Here is a 21,320-nt window from a genome sequence, read left to right on the forward strand (position 1 = left end):
CTGTTCTGCTGGCCGTGTCTCCTTTTTTCCACGGAACACACAGTCTGGACCACGACAGGTTATGGTGATTTAAACAACCTTCACACTGCTATGAGCAAGCATGAGCGTGCATCTTCGCACATCCTTTGTATGGTAAAACTGCAGACATTTGGAAACACACGGATTGATCATCAGCTGAATGAGCGACTGCGACTGGCCACAGAGCAGCACAACGCACGGGTAGGATCACTATAAGTGGTTTCCACTGTAGTAGTTAAAAACCTTATTATATTTTTTATTAATAAATAAATACCCCCCTTACGGGCGCGCATGGTATTGACACTTCAGCATGACCACAGTAAAAGGTCACCGCTCGCCACTGGTATATACATAATATTTACAATATGAACAGTGTAACTAGAAAAATTGCATTTCCTGCGAAAATACAGTATGAATGCTGACATCTGAAGTCATTTCGGAAATCTGCTGAATGTGCTGGAAAACACTTGCCTAATGCATAAAAAATGCATAAAACTATGAGAATGAATGGTCAAGAATTTTCAGAAAAAGCTGATTTTTGCAAAAGCTGAAAAGGCAGAAAGGCTGAAAAGTAATAGGTTGAAAGAGCTTAAAAAGCTGAACATTTTGATAGTTGAACAGTTTCTATAGCTGAACATAAAGCTGAATATTTTGATAGTTGAACAGAATGAATTTAGCAGAAAAAGCTGGCTGAAATGCTAAAAAGTACAAGGTTGAATGGTCTTAAATAGCTAAACAGTTTCTGTAGCTGCACATATGCTGGAGCAGTAGCAGAACCAAAGTTGAAAATGTCCCCATAAGGATGAATGGGAAAACACCTCCCAAACACCTGCAAGTTTTGAAAAAAATTTAGTGGTTATCACCAAAATATGTATATTTTCAGTAGGAGGGGACATTGCTGAACACTGTGACGTCTTTTTCATTTCTGTAGAGTGAAAGATGAGGGCGCCAGAGCGAGAGACAAAACCGGTACCGTCTGCTCCACTCCAGAAATTTAGGCTCAAAGTTAACACTGCAGCTTATGGGGGAGTTGCTGGAGTTCTTGTCGCTCAAGGGCTTCTACAGCCAAAAGTTCAAGTCCTACATCTGAAATAAGACCATCACCTGAAAGCCAACAAGATTTCCTACATTTCTATGTATATATTGTCTATGTGAAGTAAAAGATGCGGGACCCAAATCAAGCTGAAGAGAGTTTTTTCTAAAGTTTTTGCAGCTGCTCTCCACTCTGGCGATGATGTCACCCACTCTAGCTCACGCAATACACACCCATTATAAACCCAGAAGAGGAGCTAAAAATCCTTCAAACTAAAACTGTGATTATTTCAAAACCGTAAAAGATTTTAAAATTTTGAAACACAAGTTCAATAGTTCTGCTGACTATTTTAAAGTTGGAATGGTGTCTGTCGCTCAAAGTATGAGGGAGCAGAAGAGGTTGAAAGTGGATGAGTTTTGAAGAGGATTTGAAGATTTTCCCATTTGCTTCCATATTATTTTTTTTTCTGAAAAAGCTGAATATTTGAAAAGGTTGAAAAGTTAAAAGGTTGAAAAGAACAAGGCTGAAAGAGCTTAAAAAGTTGAACATTTTGATAGTTGAACGGTTTCTATAGCTGAACGTATGCTGAAGCAGTAGCAGAATGAAATTTGAAAAAATCCCCATAAGGATGAATGGGAAAATGTTGCAGAAAAAGCTGAATATTGAATATTTCCAAAAGATAGAAAAAAGAAAAATAGACGCCATCATGTCCTTAATGAGCTGAACGTTTTGATAGTTGAACGGTTCCTATAGCTGAACATAAAGCTGAATTTTTGAAAAGGCAGAAAAGCTGAAAAGTAATAAACTGAAAGAGCTAAAAAAGCTGAACATTTTGATAGTTGAACAGTTTCTATAGCTGAACATGAAGCTGAATACTTGAAAAGCTGAAAAGGTTGAAAAGCTGAAAAGTAATAGGCTGAAAGAGCTTAAAAAGCTGAACAGTTTGACAGCCAAACAAGTTTCTGTAGCTGCACATATGCTGGAGCAGTAGCAGAACCAAAGTTGAAAATGTCCCCATAAGAAAGAATGGGAAAACACCTCCCAAACACCTGCAGGTTTAGAAAAAAGTGTAATGGTTATGGCCAAAATATGTATACAGTGAGTAACAGGAGACATTGCTGAACCATGTGATGTCACTTTTATTTCTGTATAGGGAAAAATGAGGGAGCCAGAACTAGAGACAAAACCGGTAGCGTAGAGTTGTGCGGTATCCAAATTTTGATACCGTCAAACCTCCTCCCTATTTTACCAGGGTATACGGTATTACCGTGACTAATTAAAAATTATGACGTAAGGCTCAGACTGCGTCACCACACTTTTGGCTTGTGCCTACACCGTTCAGAAACTGAATACCAAACATTAATAGCCTAATGAAACAATAACAACATAACCTGCACAATATTAACAACTTTTATTAGCAACAAATAGCAGCTTAGAAAAAAGTGCAAATACAACAGTCAAATTGAAGTAAATTAACATAAACATCCAGAACAGTTTTCGCGCACACAAATCAATTAAATTGAATCACAGCCCAAACAACTTCTAATAACAAAGAGCAGCACTTTTTCCAGCTTAAACAGGGCACTTTACCTGCGGTGCTGAAAACCTGCTCCGATGGTGCGCAGTATTGGCGAACCGAACCAGTGTGAACAGATAAGCCGGCGGCGCGGAGCGGTGTGTTGGTCTGATGGTGTTCACTGTCTGATAACTAATTATGTCCATCACTCAGCAAAATATAGAGAAATGTCCCACAAAGCAGGAAAAAAATACCGCAGTTATACGTGGAGAAGTGGCTGTCAGCCTGTCGGTCTTGCCGACTCTTCGTCACATTTCTGCCCGAAAAACAGCATCTGTCCCCGGCAAAAAACTTTAACTCACTAACTGTTTGTCGCGGTGATTTTTCAGTGATCTTTCCCTCAGAAAACAGCCTCCCTCCCCGAGTGACAGAGTCAGACAGCGTCCAGTTGACTGATGGCGATTATGTAATTATGTAATTTAGAGAAAAACGTAACTTTGTCACTTTCCAGGATGTTTGGTGGGTCAGGATCTCTATCACAACACATTATAACTGCATCACATGATTATAAACAGTCAGCGGTACATGTTTAGATTAACAGGTGGACACCGGGGAAACACGTTGAAAAAAACACGTCATCACCATGACGCGTATCGTCACGCCGCTTTTGGAGCCGCAGCGCCGGCTTGCTGTGTGAATTACACTCTGGTTCGTCTTTTACTCCAGAGCTGCTCGGCTCTGTGTGAACAACCAACGGCGGAGAATTGGAGAACCTCCGCTGCAGCAATAATGCGGCGTCTCTGTGTGAAAAGGGCGTGCGTTGTTGTTTCAGAGATGTCCTTATTGCACAATTTACTAATTGCCTCGTCAGTATTTACTGCCTCTCCCTCCTCATTAGCTCGGAACCGAAATACTGCCACTAAATAAATTATATTTAATATTTAATCCTTATCTCCTATATAAGTGCATTGTATTTTTTTTTAATGACGGTATTAAAACTGATACCATTGCTATTTTTAAGACCCCGCGTTATACCTTAATACCGTATTACCGCCCAACCCTACGGTACCGTCTGCTCCACTCCAGAAATTTAGGCTCAAAGTTAACACTGCAGCTTATGGGGGAGTTGCTGGAGTGCTTGTCGCTCGAGGGCTTCTACAGCCAAAAGTTCAAGTCCTACATCTGAAATAAGACCATCATCTGAAAGCCAACAAGATTTCCTACATTTCTATATATATATTGTCTATGTCAAGTAAAAGCTGTGGGACCCAAATCAAGCTGAAGAGAGTTTTTTCTTAAGTTTTTGCAGCTGCCCTCCACTCTAGCGATGATGTCACCCACTCTAGCTCACGCAATACACACCCATTATAAACCCAGAAGACGAGCTAAAAATCCTTCAAACTAAAACTGTGATAATTTCAAAACCGTAAAAGATTTTAAAATTTTGAAACACAAGTTCAATAGTTCAAGGTCTTCTGACTATTTTAAAGTTGGAATGGTGTCTGTCGCTCAAAGTATGAGGGAGCAGAAGAGGTTGAAAGTGGATGAGTTTTGAAGAGGATTTGAAGATTTTCCCATTTGCTTCCATATTAATTTTTTTTTTTGAAAAAGCTGAATATTTGAAAAGGTTGAAAAGTTAAAAGGTTGAAAAGAACAAGGCTGAAAGAGCTTAAAAAGCTGAACATTTTGATAGTTGAACGGTTTCTGTAGCTGAACGTATGCTGAAGCAGTAGCAGAATGAAATTTGAGAAATTCCCCATAAGGATGAATGGGAAAAAATTTGCAGAAAAAGCTGAATATTTCCAAAAGTATGAAAGGTAGAAAAAAAGAAAAATGGAAGCAAGAATGTCATTAAAGGATAACTACCGTTTTTTACAACCTGGACCTTATTTCTAGCAAAATATATGATCATTTACTCACCCAGATAACTTTGGTGTCATTTGGCGTCGTTCGGACGAAATTAGATCCAGTGTAGCGCCGATATATCCATATAATGCGAGTGACGGGGCATCGACACACAGACTCTATATAACGCATTATCTGCCACAAAGCTAGTTCATTTCACCAATATTTTGTTACGATATGCTAGTGCTATTCCCCTCTGAGTCCGGGCTCGTCTGTTGTCAACATCCGGGGTCTGTAGGTTGACCTACTACCTCTGACCTGGATGATGTCGTCTCTGAGCTGCGCGCGCACCCGGGACAGCCGGCTTGTTTACCTGTAGCTGCTACTGCTAGTTTGACCCCGGATGTTGATAACAGATGAGCCCGGACTCAGAGGGGAATAGCGCTAGCGTATCATGACAAAATATTAGTGAAATGAACTAGTTTCGTGGCAGATAATGCGTTATAGAGGCTGTGTGTCGATGCCCCGTCACTCGCATTATATGGATATACCCGCGCTACACCGGATCTAATTTCGTCCGAACGACTTCAAATGACACCAAAGTTATGTGGGTGAGTAAATGATCATATATTTTGCTAGAAATAAGGTCCAGGTTGTAAAAAACGGTAGTTATCCTTTAAAAAGCTGAACATTTTGATAGTTGAATGGTTTCTATAGCTTAAAATTTGTAGGAGGAGATAGGTGCTGAAAAACGTACGGAAGCAGGAATAATAATAAATTCCAGAAGAACAATTATTATGCAGGTTCCCTGTCTGCTCACAGTCAGAAATAAGTTTAAATGAAGGTCTTTTCTGCCATTCAGTTGTGTACAACAACCTGTTGTTGTTTTTTCATTTTGACTCTGTTGTTGTATATCCTGTCTCTCAGTGCCATGCTACAGTACTTTTAATAACTGAATAAAAAGAGGCTGAATAATATATACTTAATGGAAGTTATTATGCACACTTGAAACAGCTGACTGTTGATGTACTTTTGTCCAAACATTCAGTACACAAATTGAAATTGAAAAGCTGATCCCAGCTGCTTAAAAAAAAACAACAGAAAAATATTTTGGATGTGGTTAAAAAAAATAGCCCAAAATGACGTCAGTGCACTTTAACAGTAACCTCACTTGCAATTAAATAGTTATAAATCAGTGTGCGGATGAAAGAAAGATGTTGAAAACTGTTTATTTTCAATCCTCTCCTGTGTTTTCATCCTGACCCACAGAGCTCTCTTCACACGCTGGTCAGCCCCAGACAAAAAGGTCTTTAACATCCTAGGCCTGGCTCCTGACATGATGCAGATCATTATTGAGTTTGCATACACCGGCTCTCTCTGTGTGACAGAGGACAACGTACAGGAGCTGCTGGTAGCAGCTGATCAGTTCAACATAATGGACATCGTACAAGCCTGCTGCAACTTCCTGGAGGAGCAGCTCAGCCCCGAGAACTGCATCGGCATCTGGCAGTTCCCCAAATTCTACTGCTTTGAGCTGCAGGGAAAGGCCTACAAGTTTGTCCTTGATCACTTTGAGGAGGTCGTTTCCAGTGAAGAGTTTGAGAATCTCACTGTAGAGGAGCTCAGAGACATCATAGAAAGAGACAACCTCAACGTGACAGAGGAGAATACTGTGTGCAAGGCCGTTCTTCACTGGATCACCAACAGTCCAGAGGAACGAGAAGGACACCTGCTTGTACTCCTGTCTAAGGTAAGTTCTGCCACTAGCTTTTAGCTTGGATTTAGCTGACAGCAAAAACATCAGTATTGTTTGATCACCTGGGTGCTTTCAAACCTGTAGCTCCACTACAAACAAGCCTGAAGTCATGTTAGACCGACTGTTTACAAAGAGGACAGAGCTTCTGGGAAGGAAAAGTGAAGCAACTGCAGTCCAATTCAAAGATTTTCTCTCGTTTTCTCCGTGTAGGTCCGACTGGCCTTGATGAGTCAAGATCACCTGGGGACAACTGTGATGTCCAGTGAGCTGGTGAAGAGCAACGCTGAGTGCTCTCAAGTGGTGAAGGACATCATGGACAACAAAGACCACCTCACCTCACCTGCCCTCGTCATGCGTGACTCTGTCGCTCGTCCTCGCCTGCCTAACACCATCATGTTGGCCATCGGAGGCTGGAGCGGAGCTGATCCAACTAACGGCATTGAGGCGTATGACATCCACGCTGACCTCTGAATTGACCTGACACATGATCAGGAGCGCCCTCGTGCCAATCACGGCACTGCCTTCCTCGATGGGTACGTCTACTGTGTCGGTGGCTTTAACGGGGAGGAGCCTTTCAACAGTGTTCGCAGGCTCGATCTGAACACACACACCTGGCAGGAGGTCGCACCCATGCACTACCACCGCTGCTATGTGACCATCACTGTACTGAATGGATGCATCTATGCCATGGGAGGTTATGATGGGGATGTACGCCTCAGGAGTGCTACAGGCCCGACACCAACCAGTGGACTATCATTCCATCAATGCATGACATCAGGAGCGACGCCGGCTGCACAACACTCGACGACAAGGTGGGTGAAGTGAAAGAGCAGCTGGGACTAATAACAGAGAGATGTATGGTGCTGACTGAACATTGCTAGTTTGATTTTCTACCTGCTTGGAAAAAGAGTCAGAGGGAATTCAGACCTGGTATTAACATCCATCCTGAGTAATCGATCACAGGTGGACAGCTCAGAACCCTCCAGTTCACACCTCGAGTGACCAATTGTGATGTGACTTCCTCACTCTTAACATGTAGCATCAGTCAAACAATTATTTATTTATACAAATAAAGAAATGTCTTCATGTATAACATTTGACGAATTACCAAGACGGCCTAAACAGTTTTGTTGCAGACAACAATTTTACAGAGTTAAGTTTCTCCCAACTCAACAACTTACAAATTTACGCAATCCTTTACGGGAGTCTGTGGACTTTCTTCAGGGGCGACAAAACAGTTGCTTATATTGGTAAATTTGACATGTTTTTGGCAAGTAAGACGCAGAAGCTTAAGTAGAAGACACTTTATACAAGCGAAGACACAACTTAATGTATTGCATATAATACTGAATTCACAAGAATGCATTAATGATTTAGGATTTGTCGTAGTTTGTCCGCAAAGTTTGTTAAGTTTTTCCTGACTCAAACTCTTAAAATCATCTGAAGTTGAGAAGTGCCAAATAACTTAATGTCCCTCCTGTCCTTCCTAGATCTACATTTGTGGAGGGTTCAATGGGGATGAGTACCTGGAAACCTGCGAATATTACAGCCCTGAAAACAACCAGTGGACGGTGATCGCCCCCATGAACAGCCAGTGCAGTGGAGTTGGCGTTGTGGCATATGCAGACCGCGTCTTTGCAGTGAGTACATAAATGTCAACCTCTTGAGACCAGATTTCTGCCAACCCGTCTTGTAGATTGTTCATTGAGAGCAATGTGCTGAGAAAGTGTTTCCATTTCCTCACACAGGTCGGTGGATTCGATGGCAGCGCCCATCTGCGCAGCGCTGAGGCCTATGATCCCCGCACCAACACCTGGCGTGAAGTGTCCTCCATGTTGACCACCCGCGCCGACTTCGGCATGGAGGTGATAGATGATCACCTCTTTGTTGTGGGCGGCCACAATGACTTCATCACCTTGTCCAACGTCGAGTACCAGGACGTGACTACGAATGAGTGGTCTGAGGCCTGTGACATGGAGATTTTCCGCGGCGCCCTCAGCTGCTGCGTGGTGCGTGGACTCCCAAACATGGCCGAGTTCACTTTGTGTCGTGACGCCAGGCCACTTTAAGAACTGGAGTTAATGGAGGATGATCAAGGAGACCGATAATCGATAAACATTTGCAGAAAAAAAAAATCTTAGTGTCAAAATTGAGAATAACCACTGCTGGAAAGTAACTAACTACAATTCACTCAAATATTGTACTTGAGTATTTCCATTTTGTGCTACTCAACACTTCCACTCCACTAAATTTATCTGATAACTTTAGTTACTAGATACTTTGTAGACTTAGAGTAAGGCTGATAAGCGGTCTACCCATAATGAGCACTCTACTTTTCACTCTTTCCAAGTTAAATTTTACTGATAATACTTGCATTATTACTTATTAAGCAGCTTCTAGTGGAGTATTTTCACACAGTGTGGTGTTAGTAATTTTATTTAAAAGGTGCACTATGTAGTTTTGGGGAAGAAATTTTAATCAGAAGAGAAAGATCTTTATTTTTCTGCCTAAACAAACTAAATAAACTGTCATTGTTTTCACGGCTGAATGAACAAACACAATTTCATACTGTTTTGGCAGACCCTGCCACCTTTCTAGCTTCAAACAGTGTTCTGGGACCTCATTTTCCTCTGAGAACAGCTTGTTTATTTACTGATAGAAATTTTTTTTATTATTACCTCATTAATATTGTAAATATTACAATTCTTTGTTTTTGATTTTCTTTGTTTTTGATTTTTGATTTTTTTCTCAGTATAATTTACCATTTCGTCAGTTTTAATACTCACTAGTAGTTGTTCGTTATGTAGACTGAACTTGTGTTAGCACCTCCAGTCGAGCCATCCTGCTAACGTTAGCCGGGCTGACGCTGTTAGCATCGCTAGTGCTAACACAAGCAGCGCCTGCTTCTTACTGCTGTTCAGTATTGTTGTCATCAGTCGTGGCCACTTAAAAAAAGTTAGTCGTTTTTGGTAGTGTTGCCACAAACTTTCCATTTCCTCCCGCTTCCTCCGTTTTTCCTCCCCGTTTAGGGACTTTAAGTTGGCTTCAACTCCGCGCCATTCAGTTTTGCCACTATCTTCCTGAATAATTTCTGCGCATGCGCAGTGATATGGAATAATCCAATGTAGTAGGGACTGAAGGGGGCGGACAGAGATACTCAAAATGGATTAAGCCTTATGAAGCAATTTTAGCGCATGGGTTTTTAGAAAAGCTTAATAAATTAGCAAAAGACAAAAGAAAACTTTCTTTTATGAGTTTATGAGGCCTTTAACAGGGCTCTTGGTAGTTTGGAGCCCAAGGTGACCTCTGCCTGATGGTACACGATCGATTGATTTGCAGTGTGCTCACTTCCTGCTTTGTTTTCAGCATTTTTCAACCACAATGGCCTCCATCTTAGAGGACGATCTCTCCTGTCCTGTCTGCCACGAGGTCTACAAAGATCCTGTCGTCCTGGCATGCAGCCACAGCTTCTGTAAAGACTGTCTGCAGAGCTGGTGGAGAGGGAAACAAACAAAGCAGTGTCCAGTGTGCAAGGCAAGATCTTCAACAAGTAATCCACCTCGTAACCTGGCATTGAAGAACCTGTGTGAGAGCTTCGAACTGCAAAAAGACCACAGACCTTCAACGGAGTCTGCAGCTCTCTGCAGTCTGCACGGTGAGAAACTCTTCTGTCTGGACCATCAGGAGCCGGTGTGTCGTCTTCAGAGACTCAAAAAAACACAAGAAACACGAATTCAGTCCCATCGATGAAGCTGCACAGGATCTTAAAGAGGAGCTCCAGAAGTCCCTGAAGCTCTTACAGGAGAAACTTAAATGCATTAAACAAGTTAAAGGAAACTGTGATCAAACAGCAGAACACATCAAGGTCCAGGCCCGACACACAGAGAGTCAGATCAAGGAGCAGTTTAAGAAGCTTCATCAGTTTCTACAAGATGAAGAGGCGGCCAGGATCTCTGCTCTGAGGGAGGAAGAGAAGCAGAAGAGTCAGATGAGTTTTCTGTGCATCCTTAGTGATGTTCCAACCCGAACTACCGTCCTCAAGCACGATATCGATGTAAAGGATGCCAAGCCCATCAAACAGCATCCTTACCGGGTAAACCCAGTAAAGCGGGAGGTGATGAAAAGGGAGGCCGAGTACTTGCTACAACACGGCTTAGCCACACCCAGTTCCAGTTCCTGGAGCTCCCCGTCTGGTAGAGAATAAGTCGGATGGTTCACCCCGTTTCATAACCGATTATCGAAAGGTGAACGCCGTTACAGTCCATGATTCATATCCCCTGCCTCGGATGGAGGACTGTGTTGATAATTTGGGCTCAGCCGTATATGTCAGCAAACTAGACCTGCTCAAAGGGTACTGGCAGGTGCCCTTAACCGACCACGCCTCCAAAATTTCGGCTTTCGTGACTCCCGACTACTTTTTGCAATACACCGTCATGGCATTCGGTATGTGCAATGCGCCTGCCACTTTCCAAAGGCTGGAAAATACCGTTTTAGTGGGGCTGACTAATTGCAACGCATATTTGGATGACCTAATTGTATACACCATCACGTGGGAGGAACACAAAACAATACTTGAGCAAGTATTCACGCGCCTCGCGGAAGCATCCCTCACGTTGAATTTGGCAAAATGTGACTTTGGAAAGGCCACTGTCACCTACTTAGGGAGACAAGTGGGCCAGGGTCAGGTGCGCCCTGTGGACGCTAAAGTATCTGCCATAACAAACTGTCCCGTCCCAGTCTCCAGAAAAGCCCTGCGCAGCTTCCTCAGCATGGCTGGGTACTACAGGAGTTTTTGCAGAAACTTTTCCACAATCGTCCAACCGCTTACTAGCCTGTTAAGCCCCAAATCAGACTTCAGGTGGTCCCCTGAATGCCAGCATTTAAGCTGACCGTTTAAGCTGGAGGTGGATGCCAGCGCTGTCGGAGCTGGGGCGGTCCTGCTGCAGGAGGATGCTGATGGAGTTGACCATCCGGTGTGTTATTTCTCGCGTAAGTTCAATAAGCACCAATTAAACTACTCTACAATAGAGAAGGAGACCCTTGCTCTGCTATTAGCACTCCAGCATTTCGAGGTATACGTTGGATCTAGCCCCTTGCCAGTCATAGTTTACACCGACCATAACCCACTTGTCTTCTTGTCCCGTATGTATAATCACAACCAGCGACTCATGCGGTGGGCGTTGATTGTGCAGGACTACAACCTAGAAATTAGGCATAAAAAGGGGTCAGAAAATGTGTTGGCTGATGCACTGTCCAGGGCATAAACGCGCCCACTCTGGTTATCTGGTTTTGCCAAAAGCCTTTTAGCTTTTGTCTTAAGGGGAGGGGTGTTACGGCCCTGCATGTGTGTGTATGTGTGTGCCTGTGTGTGTGTGTGTGTGTGTGTGTGTGTGTGTGCCTTGTCTCTCGTTTTGCTCTCCCTCTCCTCCTCAGTCATTCTCCGGCCCCAGATCAGGCTCCTCCCTCGTCTCTGCTGCCGGTGCCAGTCCTGATTGGTGCGGCTCCGTCTGGTGCAGATGCGCCAATCCGAGGGCGTCAATCAGGAAACTGGAGTTTTCAAATGGTCTGTCGGCTTGTCAGTCGGGGCGACTGATCTCGGTGGCCAGCTCGCCTCGCTTTGTTTGGAACAATTGTGTTCTGTGCTCTGTGGACTGTGGCTTGTGTCGGGGTACTGGGCCAGGGCTAGAATCTCACTATCGACACTGCACGTTAGACGTTTACTTTGTTAGTTTCACTAGGATTAAGGGGTGCTGTTCGCTTTGTATTTTCTGTTTTATCGCCATTGCCTGACGAAGTCAGTGTTATTTGTCCGTTTAATCTTGACATAACTCTGGAGTCAGAGTCTCTTTTGGTTATATGTATTTTGTTGGTTTGAGCAGCATCCACCAGCCTTTTTCCCCGTTCAGGCGTCCTGTTGTATTGTTTCTCCTTTGATAAATTGTGGCAAATAAATTATTTAAATCCCAACCTTAAAGGATAACTACCGTTTTTTACAACCTGGACCTTATTTCTAGCAAACTATATGGTCATTTACTCACCCAGATAACTTTGGTGTCATTTGAAGTCGTTTGGACGAAATTAGATCCAGCGTAGCGCCGATATATCCATATAATGCGAGTAACGGGGCATCAACACACAGCCTCTATAACGCATTATCTGCCACGAAACTAGTTCATTTCACCAATATTTTGTTACGATATGCTAGTGCTATTCCCCTCTGAGTCCGGGCTTGTCGTTATCAACATCCGGGGTCAAACTAGCAGTAGCAGCTACAGGTAAACAAGCTGGGCTGTCGCGGGTGCGCGGGCAGCTCAGAGACAACATCTTCCAGGTCAGAGGTAGTAGGTCAACCTACAGACCCCGGATGTTGACAACAGATGAGCCCGGACTCAGAGGGGAATAGCACTAGCATATCGTAACAAAATATTGGTGAAATTAATTAGTTTCGCGGCAGATAATGCGTTATATAGAGGCTGTGTTTCAGTGCCCCGTCACTCGCATTATATGGATATACCGGCGCTCCACTGGAGCTAATTTCGTCCGAACGACTTCAAATGACACCAAAGTTATCTGGGTGAGTACATGACCATATATTTTGCTAGAAATAAGGTACAGGTTTTAAAAAACTGTAGTTATCCTTTAAGTAATGTCAAGTAACAAACCTTTTCTTTCTTTTTTTCAACACAATTGTTCATTAACCTGTAATGTTTACATCACCACCCTTGTGATTTTCTTTTTAGTTACTGTGATGGTGGAATACTCCTGCACAATAGAACTGAGTAGAGGAGATTTAGATCTGGATTCAGAATGGACAGCAAGTACAAAGAATCTGAAGTGTGTATCATACACCAATAAATATCAAAAGAAGATGATGAAATCTTTGGTCTTAAAGACTATGAATCCTGGAAAACATTGCTTGACGCAGCCAAAGTGAGAAACTATGCCCCTATTACAGATGTTGCTAAAGACCTTGGAGAAGAAGAAGTCCCAAGAATCCACTATCACAGAAAATGCCGGAGCCTCTTCACAATGAAAAGAGAATTAGAGACTCTGAAAAGGAAAGCCGCAGAAAACATTACAGATGAAGCTGGAGAGAATAGTTTACCAAAAAGACCAAGTAGGAGATCTTCAGATGGAGCAAGAGTATATCATCCAATCTGCATTTTTTGTAATAAAGAGAAGTTTGTAAAGGGCTCCAACTCAAGGGAAAAACTCACACAAGCTGTAACATTAAATGCTGACCAAACACTAAGAGAATGTGCCACCCAAAAAAGAGATGAAAATATTCTAGCAGTAACAAGCAGAGATGTAGTTGCTGCAGAGGCCCACTATCATCGTTCATGCTATAAGGAGTACACAAGAATCAAGAAAAAGGAGCCCAAGAACCAAGATAACGATGCAGGAACAGATTGTGATGAAGAGTATAAAAGGATTGAAAGGGAAGCCTATAAAGACCTTTTTGTGTATATCAGAACTGATATCATACCCAACAAAACAGTTGTACAGGTCACTTCGTTGGTCACAAAGCTCACATCATTCATGCTATCTGGTGGAGTTACAAGCCTGCGGGATTCAACAAAGAAGAACATTCGAAGGACGCTTGAAAATGAGCTGGGAAATTCTGTCGATATATTTCCAGATGAAGAAGCCAAATTGCTGATGGTTCCTCAAACTGTTCCTAGAAGGGATGTTGTCTTGGAAAATCAAAATCTGCTGAGGGAACTCAAAGTTTGGAGGGCCAAGTCAATCAATGTCAACAAGATCATAGATCAGACATCATCACATATCAGATCAATCATTAAACAGGAGATGACTGTGACCCCCTGGCCATTCCATCCATCTGATGTGAAAGAAAGTGGTTATATCACCTTACCAGATCAACTAGAACGGCTTCTCGTTGGACTGCTCACTGGAAATCCTGACACCAAAACTCAAACACAGAAGATCGCTGCTTTGGTTTAATCATTTAGTCAGGACATAATATACGCTGTCACAGGTGGTGAACATAAAACACCAAAGCACATTCTACTCACGTATGCTGTAAAAACACTGACGGTTAATACTGAGCTCATACAAACACTGAACAAGCTGGGGCATGGGGTGTCTTACTCCCAGCTTGAAGAGAACAACACTGCTCTGTGTCTCCAAAAACTAGCAACAGCCTCTAACCAAAGAGTTGCACTTCCAGCCTCCATCAAGCCTCATGTCTTCACCAATCTTGCATGGGATAATATTGATAGACTTGAGGAAACCCTCACTGGAAAGGGTACATCACACAGAGTTAATGGCATAGTGGTACAGGCCAATGTGTATGGACCACATCTGTCAAGAACTGATCTTCCACACATTGAGAAACTGAAGCAGAGATCAGTCACCATTGAAGACCAAGGCCTGGAAGTACATGTAGCAGGTGAGCAAGTTTGAAAATTAGCATGAAGCTATAATCATGTATCTATTTTCTATGTATACAATTTAATTGTGATGTACATTCCACATAAAGCATTCATTCATTCATTCATTCATTCATTCAGGTGCATGTGTGGGCCCACAACCTCTTCCAACCGGGGAACACTGTATCCAGGAAACCAAGGAGGCTGCTCTTCTTGCAAGAAAGAAGACAATGGTGTGGGTACTTGCAAGGCAAATAGATCCAGAGAATCAGACAATCCCCAGCTGGACTGGTTTTAATATCAGCACCAGGAACCAATCTCACAAGATATTGTTGGGTATCTGCCAACCATCAACTCACCAGCCACAGAGTTGAACACAGTGTTTGAAATCCTGAAACAATCAGAGCTAATCAGGAAGGAGCTGCGCCTAGAGACAATAGTTGTAGTCATGGATCAAGCACTCTATGCAAAAGCCGCTGAGATAACCTGGAAGCACAGAGAATGGTTCTCCAACATTCTTCTTAGGATGGGGACATTCCATACCATATGTAATGCCTTAGCCATCATAGGAAAGCAGTTTAGGGATGCTGGTCTAAAGGACATATGCATAGAGGCTGGAGTTGTCGCAGAGGGGTCCATCAATAGAGTCCTTGACGGCAAACACTATAACCGTGCAGTCAGGGTCCACAAGTACATCTCAGAAGCACTGATGAGACTTGCATGGGAAGAGTTCACACCCTGGCTTGAGAAAAATGCTCCAGAGAGGAGTGGGATGATCAAATCATTCTTGGAGGATGTGAAAAACATGACCAGTGACCTGAACCAAGAAAAGATGACTAATCTGCTGCAAAGTCCACTCTCAGCTGAGCTGATAACCCTGCGGACAGACTTTCTAGAAGACCTCCGTCACAACAATGGAGAGCTCTCTGCATTCTGGATGTCATACATTGACATGGTAGAGGATGTAGTACTTGGCCTTCTGCGTGCGTATCATGAGGGGGACTGGGAGTTGCACCTCCACGCTATAAGAACCATGATCCCATGGTGCTTTGCCTACGATAAGATGAATTATGCCAGGTACATTTCTTATGCATTTCTGTATGTTTGTATATTCTACATTGATTCAATTTGTAAAGATTGCTATCCAAAATATTAAAATCTATCTCTCTCTCATCTCTCAGGTACCTGTCCCCTTACTTTGCTCAGATGACCAACCTCCCAGAGAAGTATCCTTCTGTGTATGAGGCCTTCAAGACAGACCAGTTCTCAGTGCAGCTGTCAAATAACAACACATTTGGGAGGATTCCTGTAGACCAGGCTATTGAAGTCACAGTGAATAAAGACACACAGACTCCTGGAGGCACATCACGGTTTAGCCTGAAAGCTGGAGCGGTCAAGCGTTACTACCTAATAGCTGAGCACCGCAGTGCATTCCTAGGACAGTTAAGGGAGATGCTACAAGGCAACAAATCACAGCTTTCTCATTCAGAGCTACAGTCACCAAGAATCCAGAAAGATAAGGAAGCAGTTTCAGCAGTGGTTAGCCTCATACAAGGATGGATAAACCCATTTGACGGTATATATCAATCAAAACATGCACAGACAGACAAAACACAGTTTATACCCAACAGCAGTAGTCACATTAAATGCTGCCATAAAATGTTTAATACTGTAAACACAAACTGTAAGCACTCAATTTTGTTGTACATAGTACGGTGACAATAAAATATATTCTTATTTGCAGAGAAGTGGGACCTCATTAGCATCTCTACGGCAAAGACAGCTCCCAAAGACATTGCCTCCGACCTGTTGAAGGCATATGAGATTGGTGAGCAATGCTATGCAAACTTCAAGGATGAGAGACTAGACAAAGAAACACCAGCAAAGAAGATCCACGACCCAATGAAAACCAACAAGCTGAAAACATTCAGTGATATGTGTAAGAAGAGAGAAGTGAAATCAAGTGGGAGGGCAGTCATCTTGAAAGCAGACAGGTCTCTGTTTGGACGCATCATAGTGATGGCACAAGCACGTAGTCTTAAAATGGAGGATATCCTTTCTCATCCTCTAGGTCCATTGCCCTGGGCACTCTCCACACCAGATGGATTGCTGAGAAAAACAAACAAAGCTACTTTGGCCACAGTTTTGCAGAAAAATGTAGCACTACAGGAGAAAAACCCAGAAAACTCTGCCACAGTGGTTGATGGGATGAACTTAGTACAACGAGTGAAAGGTGATGAAGCAACTTTCAGAGATGTTGCCACAACAATCCTGGGTATGGCTCTGAGGGAAGGCAGTCAGAGTAGAAGAATAGATGTTGTGTTCGACACATACAAACAGAACTCAATCAAGAATAGTGAAAGATCTCTACGGGGTGAAGAGACTGGTCATGAGTTGCAGGATATCACAAGCACACAGATGGTGAGGCAATGGAGGAGCTTCCTGACCAAAGTCAATAATAAAACTAGTCTCATTAGCTTCATAGTGAATGAATGGAGGAAGCCAGAATACAGAGAAAAGCTACAGGAGAAGATTCTATATGCAACTGTGATTGACAAATGTTACAGAATCACATATCAAGACAGTGAGGAGGTGTCAACTCTTCAATGTCAACAAGAAGAAGCAGATGGACAACTACTTCTCCATGCCGCCCATGCCGCAAGAGAGGGATACCAATCTATAGTTATGTGTTCAGAAGACACAGATGTCTTTATCATGTCTTTAGCATTCTGTGACAAGATTGAGGCCCCATTGTTCCTGAAGTGTGGCACAAGAACCCGTACAAGGCTGGTAGCTATCAGGAAGGTTGCAGCCACTGTTGGCATGGACACTTGTAGTCTACAGCCTACACAGGATGTGACACTGTAAGCGCTTTTGCAGGCAAAGGGAAGACAAGGGCACTTACACTCCTGGAGCCGAGTGCACCAGCTGGGCCTGGGCGTAACGTTAGGTCCGACTTAAAACGGAAGGTCACGACCAGTTTAAGGTTAAGACTAGTGCACCAGTTAGACTTAAGCCCTGTGTGTGTTGCGCCTGGGTGTAACTTTTACACCTAGTGTGGAGCAGGCGTAAGTTGAAAATTCGGACTTGTAACCATGGTAATTTTAACAGAATCACACAGCCAGAAAAAAGAAGCAAGGATGGCAGGACGTCTTGTTTACCGGATAATTAACGAGAGGGCATTTAGACGAGAAAGACTCATCCGTGACAGGACAAACCCGCTCGATATATATTCAGAAAGTGAACTGATCGAGAGATTTTGTTTTGGTAGACAAGCGCTGTTTGAATTTATTGAAGAGCTCTCCCCTCAACTGCATCTGTCTGACAGAAACTCGGCGCTGTCCCCCGCCCTGCAGGTGCTGATTGCGCTCAGGTTTTACGCAAACGGGACCTTTCAAAATACGATGGGAGATATGATCAATGTACACTGGACAACAGCATGCCGGGCTATTAGAAGAGTGTCCCTGGCCCTCCAGCGGTTATTGAGGAATTATATCCACCTACCCACGCAAGAAGAGGCCGCAAGGACCAAGCAGGACTTCTATTTAAAATCAGGCATACCCGGTATTGTCGGCTGCATTGATGGCACTCATATTCGCATCCAAGCTCCCTCTGACCACGAATATTTATATGTAAATCGGAAGGGTTACCACTCTTTAAATGTTCAGCTTGTGTGTAACTCTGACATGACCATCATCGACCTTGTCGCAAGATGGCCTGGGTCGACCCATGATGCCCGCATCCTGAGAGAGAGTGCGCTGTATCAGGACTTTGAGGCAGGGAGAGTGAATGGACTTCTCCTCGGAGACAGTGGATACCCACTGAAGAGGTGGTTAATGACCACTCTCATCGCACCGAGAACAGCACAAGAACACAACTACAACAGGAAGCACGCATCGACAAGAAATATTGTGGAGCGATGCATCGGGGTGCTCAAACGGAGGTCAGTATTTAGTTTATGGGCATAAACACCACTAACAAAAACAAAAATCATAGTTTGGTATATGTAATCTGTATAATCTATGTAGTGATGATGTTAATTATTTTTACCCTAATATATATAGATATATTTCGTTGCTTTCAGGTTTCACTGCCTCCACGGTGAAATGAGAATGCATCCTGAGCGTGTCTGTGTTGTCATCGCTGCTTCTGCGGTGCTACACAACATTTGCATTAAAAAGAGGATCCCTCTTCCCAGACAAGAAGACGTGATGCCGGAGGTAGATGAGAACCCTGCTGCCCCCGTAATCCTTGAAGATATCGGCGGACGACTTGCCCGCAACCATATAATCAATAACTTGTAGGACTAATAACTTGTTGTACAGTATGGAGTGAGAGAATGATGTAAATATTGCAATTTAGTGCCACTTTGTAAAATGAACTTGTATAGCCAGACATTGATGTTTCAGCTGAATTAATTTGATCCTCTTAATTGAACTTTAATAATCAGACACTGTTGTTTTAAATGATTTGTTTTTATCTTTTTTATGCACTAAATAAAAAGTCAAATCGCTATAGTCTATTTTTGAATAAATAAACAACAATCAAGTAATTAGGCTCTGAGTAATATCAGTATAAATTATGGCTATAAATTGCTCATATCAAATAGTAATTTATTTTAACATTACAAGGATGTGTTGAACTATGAAGCAGGAAACATGGAAAATAAACTACATAAATAGAACATGTTAATCAATCAATAAATAAATAGGCTAGTCTCTAATTAGAGAATGGTAAATGACAGACTATCTTGATCCGAGTAGTTGTGTCTATTCTCCTGTCTCCCCAGTAATTTAATTTCCATTCTCAGTTTGGTCTTTTCAAGTTCCAGCTTTTCATGCTCTGCTTTAAGTTTGGCAGTCTCGGCCTCCACACGAAGGATCTCCTTTTCAACAAGGATGTGCTGCAGCTCCGCAAAATCCTTCTTGCTCCGTTTTGGGAGGGAGGCAGCAGACAGATGTTGCGATCCCTCCTGCATCTCTGTGTGTGTGGTGAGGCACGCTGTTGGGCTTCCCTCTTCTGTGGGGAGGTCGATTGAGTCTGTAAAATTGTAACATTGTATTTAAAGTAGCTATTTTGAGACAATATCGGCCGAACTGATGGCTGTCGGAAAAAAGTTGCTACTTTGTTAATAACCTACCACCCTGACAGCAGCTGAGAGCAGTCACACTACAGTCTGTGCTGCGGTCCGACACATCAACCACCATGATCAACAAGCTCAGGTACCACCTTTTCTGTGCAAAGAAAGGTGAAATCGAGAGTCATCAACTCCCACCGTGCAAGGATAGCTTGAGGCAACACACACTGCGAGCTAACTATCAGGCTGGTATTTGGAGAAGATGTTTAGAAAAGGACCCACAAGTGCCAAGCCCTGTTGGCAGAATATGGAAGATGGAGACAGAGGAGGAAGGTGAACAGTTGGTGCTGCACTGGATGGAAGGCCAGCCAGCACCTGAAGCTGTCCTGGATCTACTCGCCTGCAACTGCACAAAATAATGTTCACTCCCACGATGTATGTGTCTTGCAAATGGCCTCAGGTGCACAGACGTGTAAACTGACAGAGTGTGAAAACCAGGCGACCTGTATAGAAAGTTCAGATGCAGACGAGGATGACATGGAAAATGATGATGATTAGATAATAAAATAATGGATATCAACATACAAACCAGTCTTTGATTAAATATATTCACTTTACAACCTGTTTCTTTATTGACTTTTACAACTAATAGGGCTCCATCCTATTTGTCCATTCTATTCGCTCCATTCTATTTTGAAGACTTGTGCTGGCTGCACAAGTCTAATTTAAGGCTCTCACAAATAAATAGTGAGGGTATTTTGTACATTTTCTGAATCATCAGAGTGCCTTGAGTATTGAAGTTGTTGAGTTTTGTGTCCCTGGTGTTCTTTCATGTCACAGGGATGACATGGAGTCCTCTGTCCTGATTGGATAAAGTAGCATTTTTTTCTCTTTTTCTGCATGAAGAGGAGGAGAGACATGGGTTACTGGTCAAATACTCTGTATCAGTGATTACTGTTGGACAGTAGAGCTATTTAACACTAACTGGTCATGTTTATGATTTTTTTGACTTGACTTGCAGTAAGGCAACCTTTGAGCTAGCCTATGGGACCTACAGCTGGGATTATGAAGATACCAAGCTGCAACCTCCAGGGCTGAAGTTTGAAGGCAACATGAAGATACCAAACGCTGCAGTTCCTCGAATGTCCACTTGAGGTTGGCTGTCAAAGAGCCCAGTCAAACGGTTTTGGTCTCTCTAGCTAGTGACAGTTGTACAGGGAGTGAATTTTGACATAACTCACACATTTGAATTATATTAAGGTTTAAAATGTTGCATCAGAGGCATGGCCACTTTCAGTGAGAGCTAGCTGCGAGCTGTCTGCTGGGCTTCACCTCAGCTAATTCTAGTCATTGAACTTGACCTCCCAGCTGTATTTGTGGTGTTGGTGCCTTTTGGAGAATATTTTATGTGTATATAATACAAATAATATGGCTTGCTGTGCAGTTAATTGTACTATCAGACCGGAGCAGAGGGACAAATGCCAGTGCTTTGGATTAATGAGCACAGAGTTTGTTTGATAAGCTTTTTGAATTAAAAAGTGGATTTATCATTACTTTCACTTCTCAGGTGTCCAAATCCACGGTAATGAACTGTAATTCTTTCTTATTTGACTGCTGAATAGAGGGGATTGTGATAAGCCGGGAGTACGGGCTTGTATACATATCCTGTGTGTGCAGTGTGTGGC

The 21,320-nt window shown here is 42.9% G+C and overlaps 2 protein-coding genes and 1 pseudogene across 3 annotated transcripts; all 3 read left to right on the top strand.

Annotated features, from left to right (window-relative positions):
- The first annotated feature begins 5,551 nt into the window (after positions 1-5,551).
- On the top strand, positions 5,552-8,237 carry LOC311256219 (kelch-like protein 10; annotated as a pseudogene). The gene is made up of 5 exons (XR_014624885.1): positions 5,552-5,556; positions 5,682-6,162; positions 6,379-6,980; positions 7,659-7,808; positions 7,917-8,237. The product of XR_014624885.1 is annotated as a kelch-like protein 10 (transcript).
- A 7,264-nt stretch (positions 8,238-15,501) lies between these two features.
- LOC311256449 (uncharacterized protein) lies at positions 15,502-17,460 on the top strand. Its single transcript, XM_084351530.1, has 3 exons — positions 15,502-15,635; positions 15,740-16,134; positions 16,303-17,460. The coding sequence occupies exons 1-3, from the start codon at positions 15,511-15,513 to the stop codon at positions 17,424-17,426; spliced, it is 1,644 nt and encodes a 547-aa protein (XP_084207656.1). The 5' UTR covers positions 15,502-15,510; the 3' UTR covers positions 17,427-17,460.
- Positions 17,461-17,698: 238 nt separating this feature from the next.
- Positions 17,699-18,964, top strand: LOC311256220 (putative nuclease HARBI1; the record flags this gene model as incomplete). Its single annotated transcript, XM_084351069.1, has 2 exons — positions 17,699-18,501; positions 18,643-18,964. The coding sequence occupies 2 exons, from the start codon at positions 17,699-17,701 to the stop codon at positions 18,860-18,862; spliced, it is 1,023 nt and encodes a 340-aa protein (XP_084207195.1). The 3' UTR covers positions 18,863-18,964.
- Between the last annotated feature and the right edge of the window lie 2,356 nt (positions 18,965-21,320).

Source organism: Pagrus pagrus, assembly GCF_965226575.1.
Source record: "Pagrus pagrus genome assembly, chromosome: 4".
Classification (NCBI taxonomy): Eukaryota; Metazoa; Chordata; class Actinopteri; order Spariformes; family Sparidae; genus Pagrus; species Pagrus pagrus.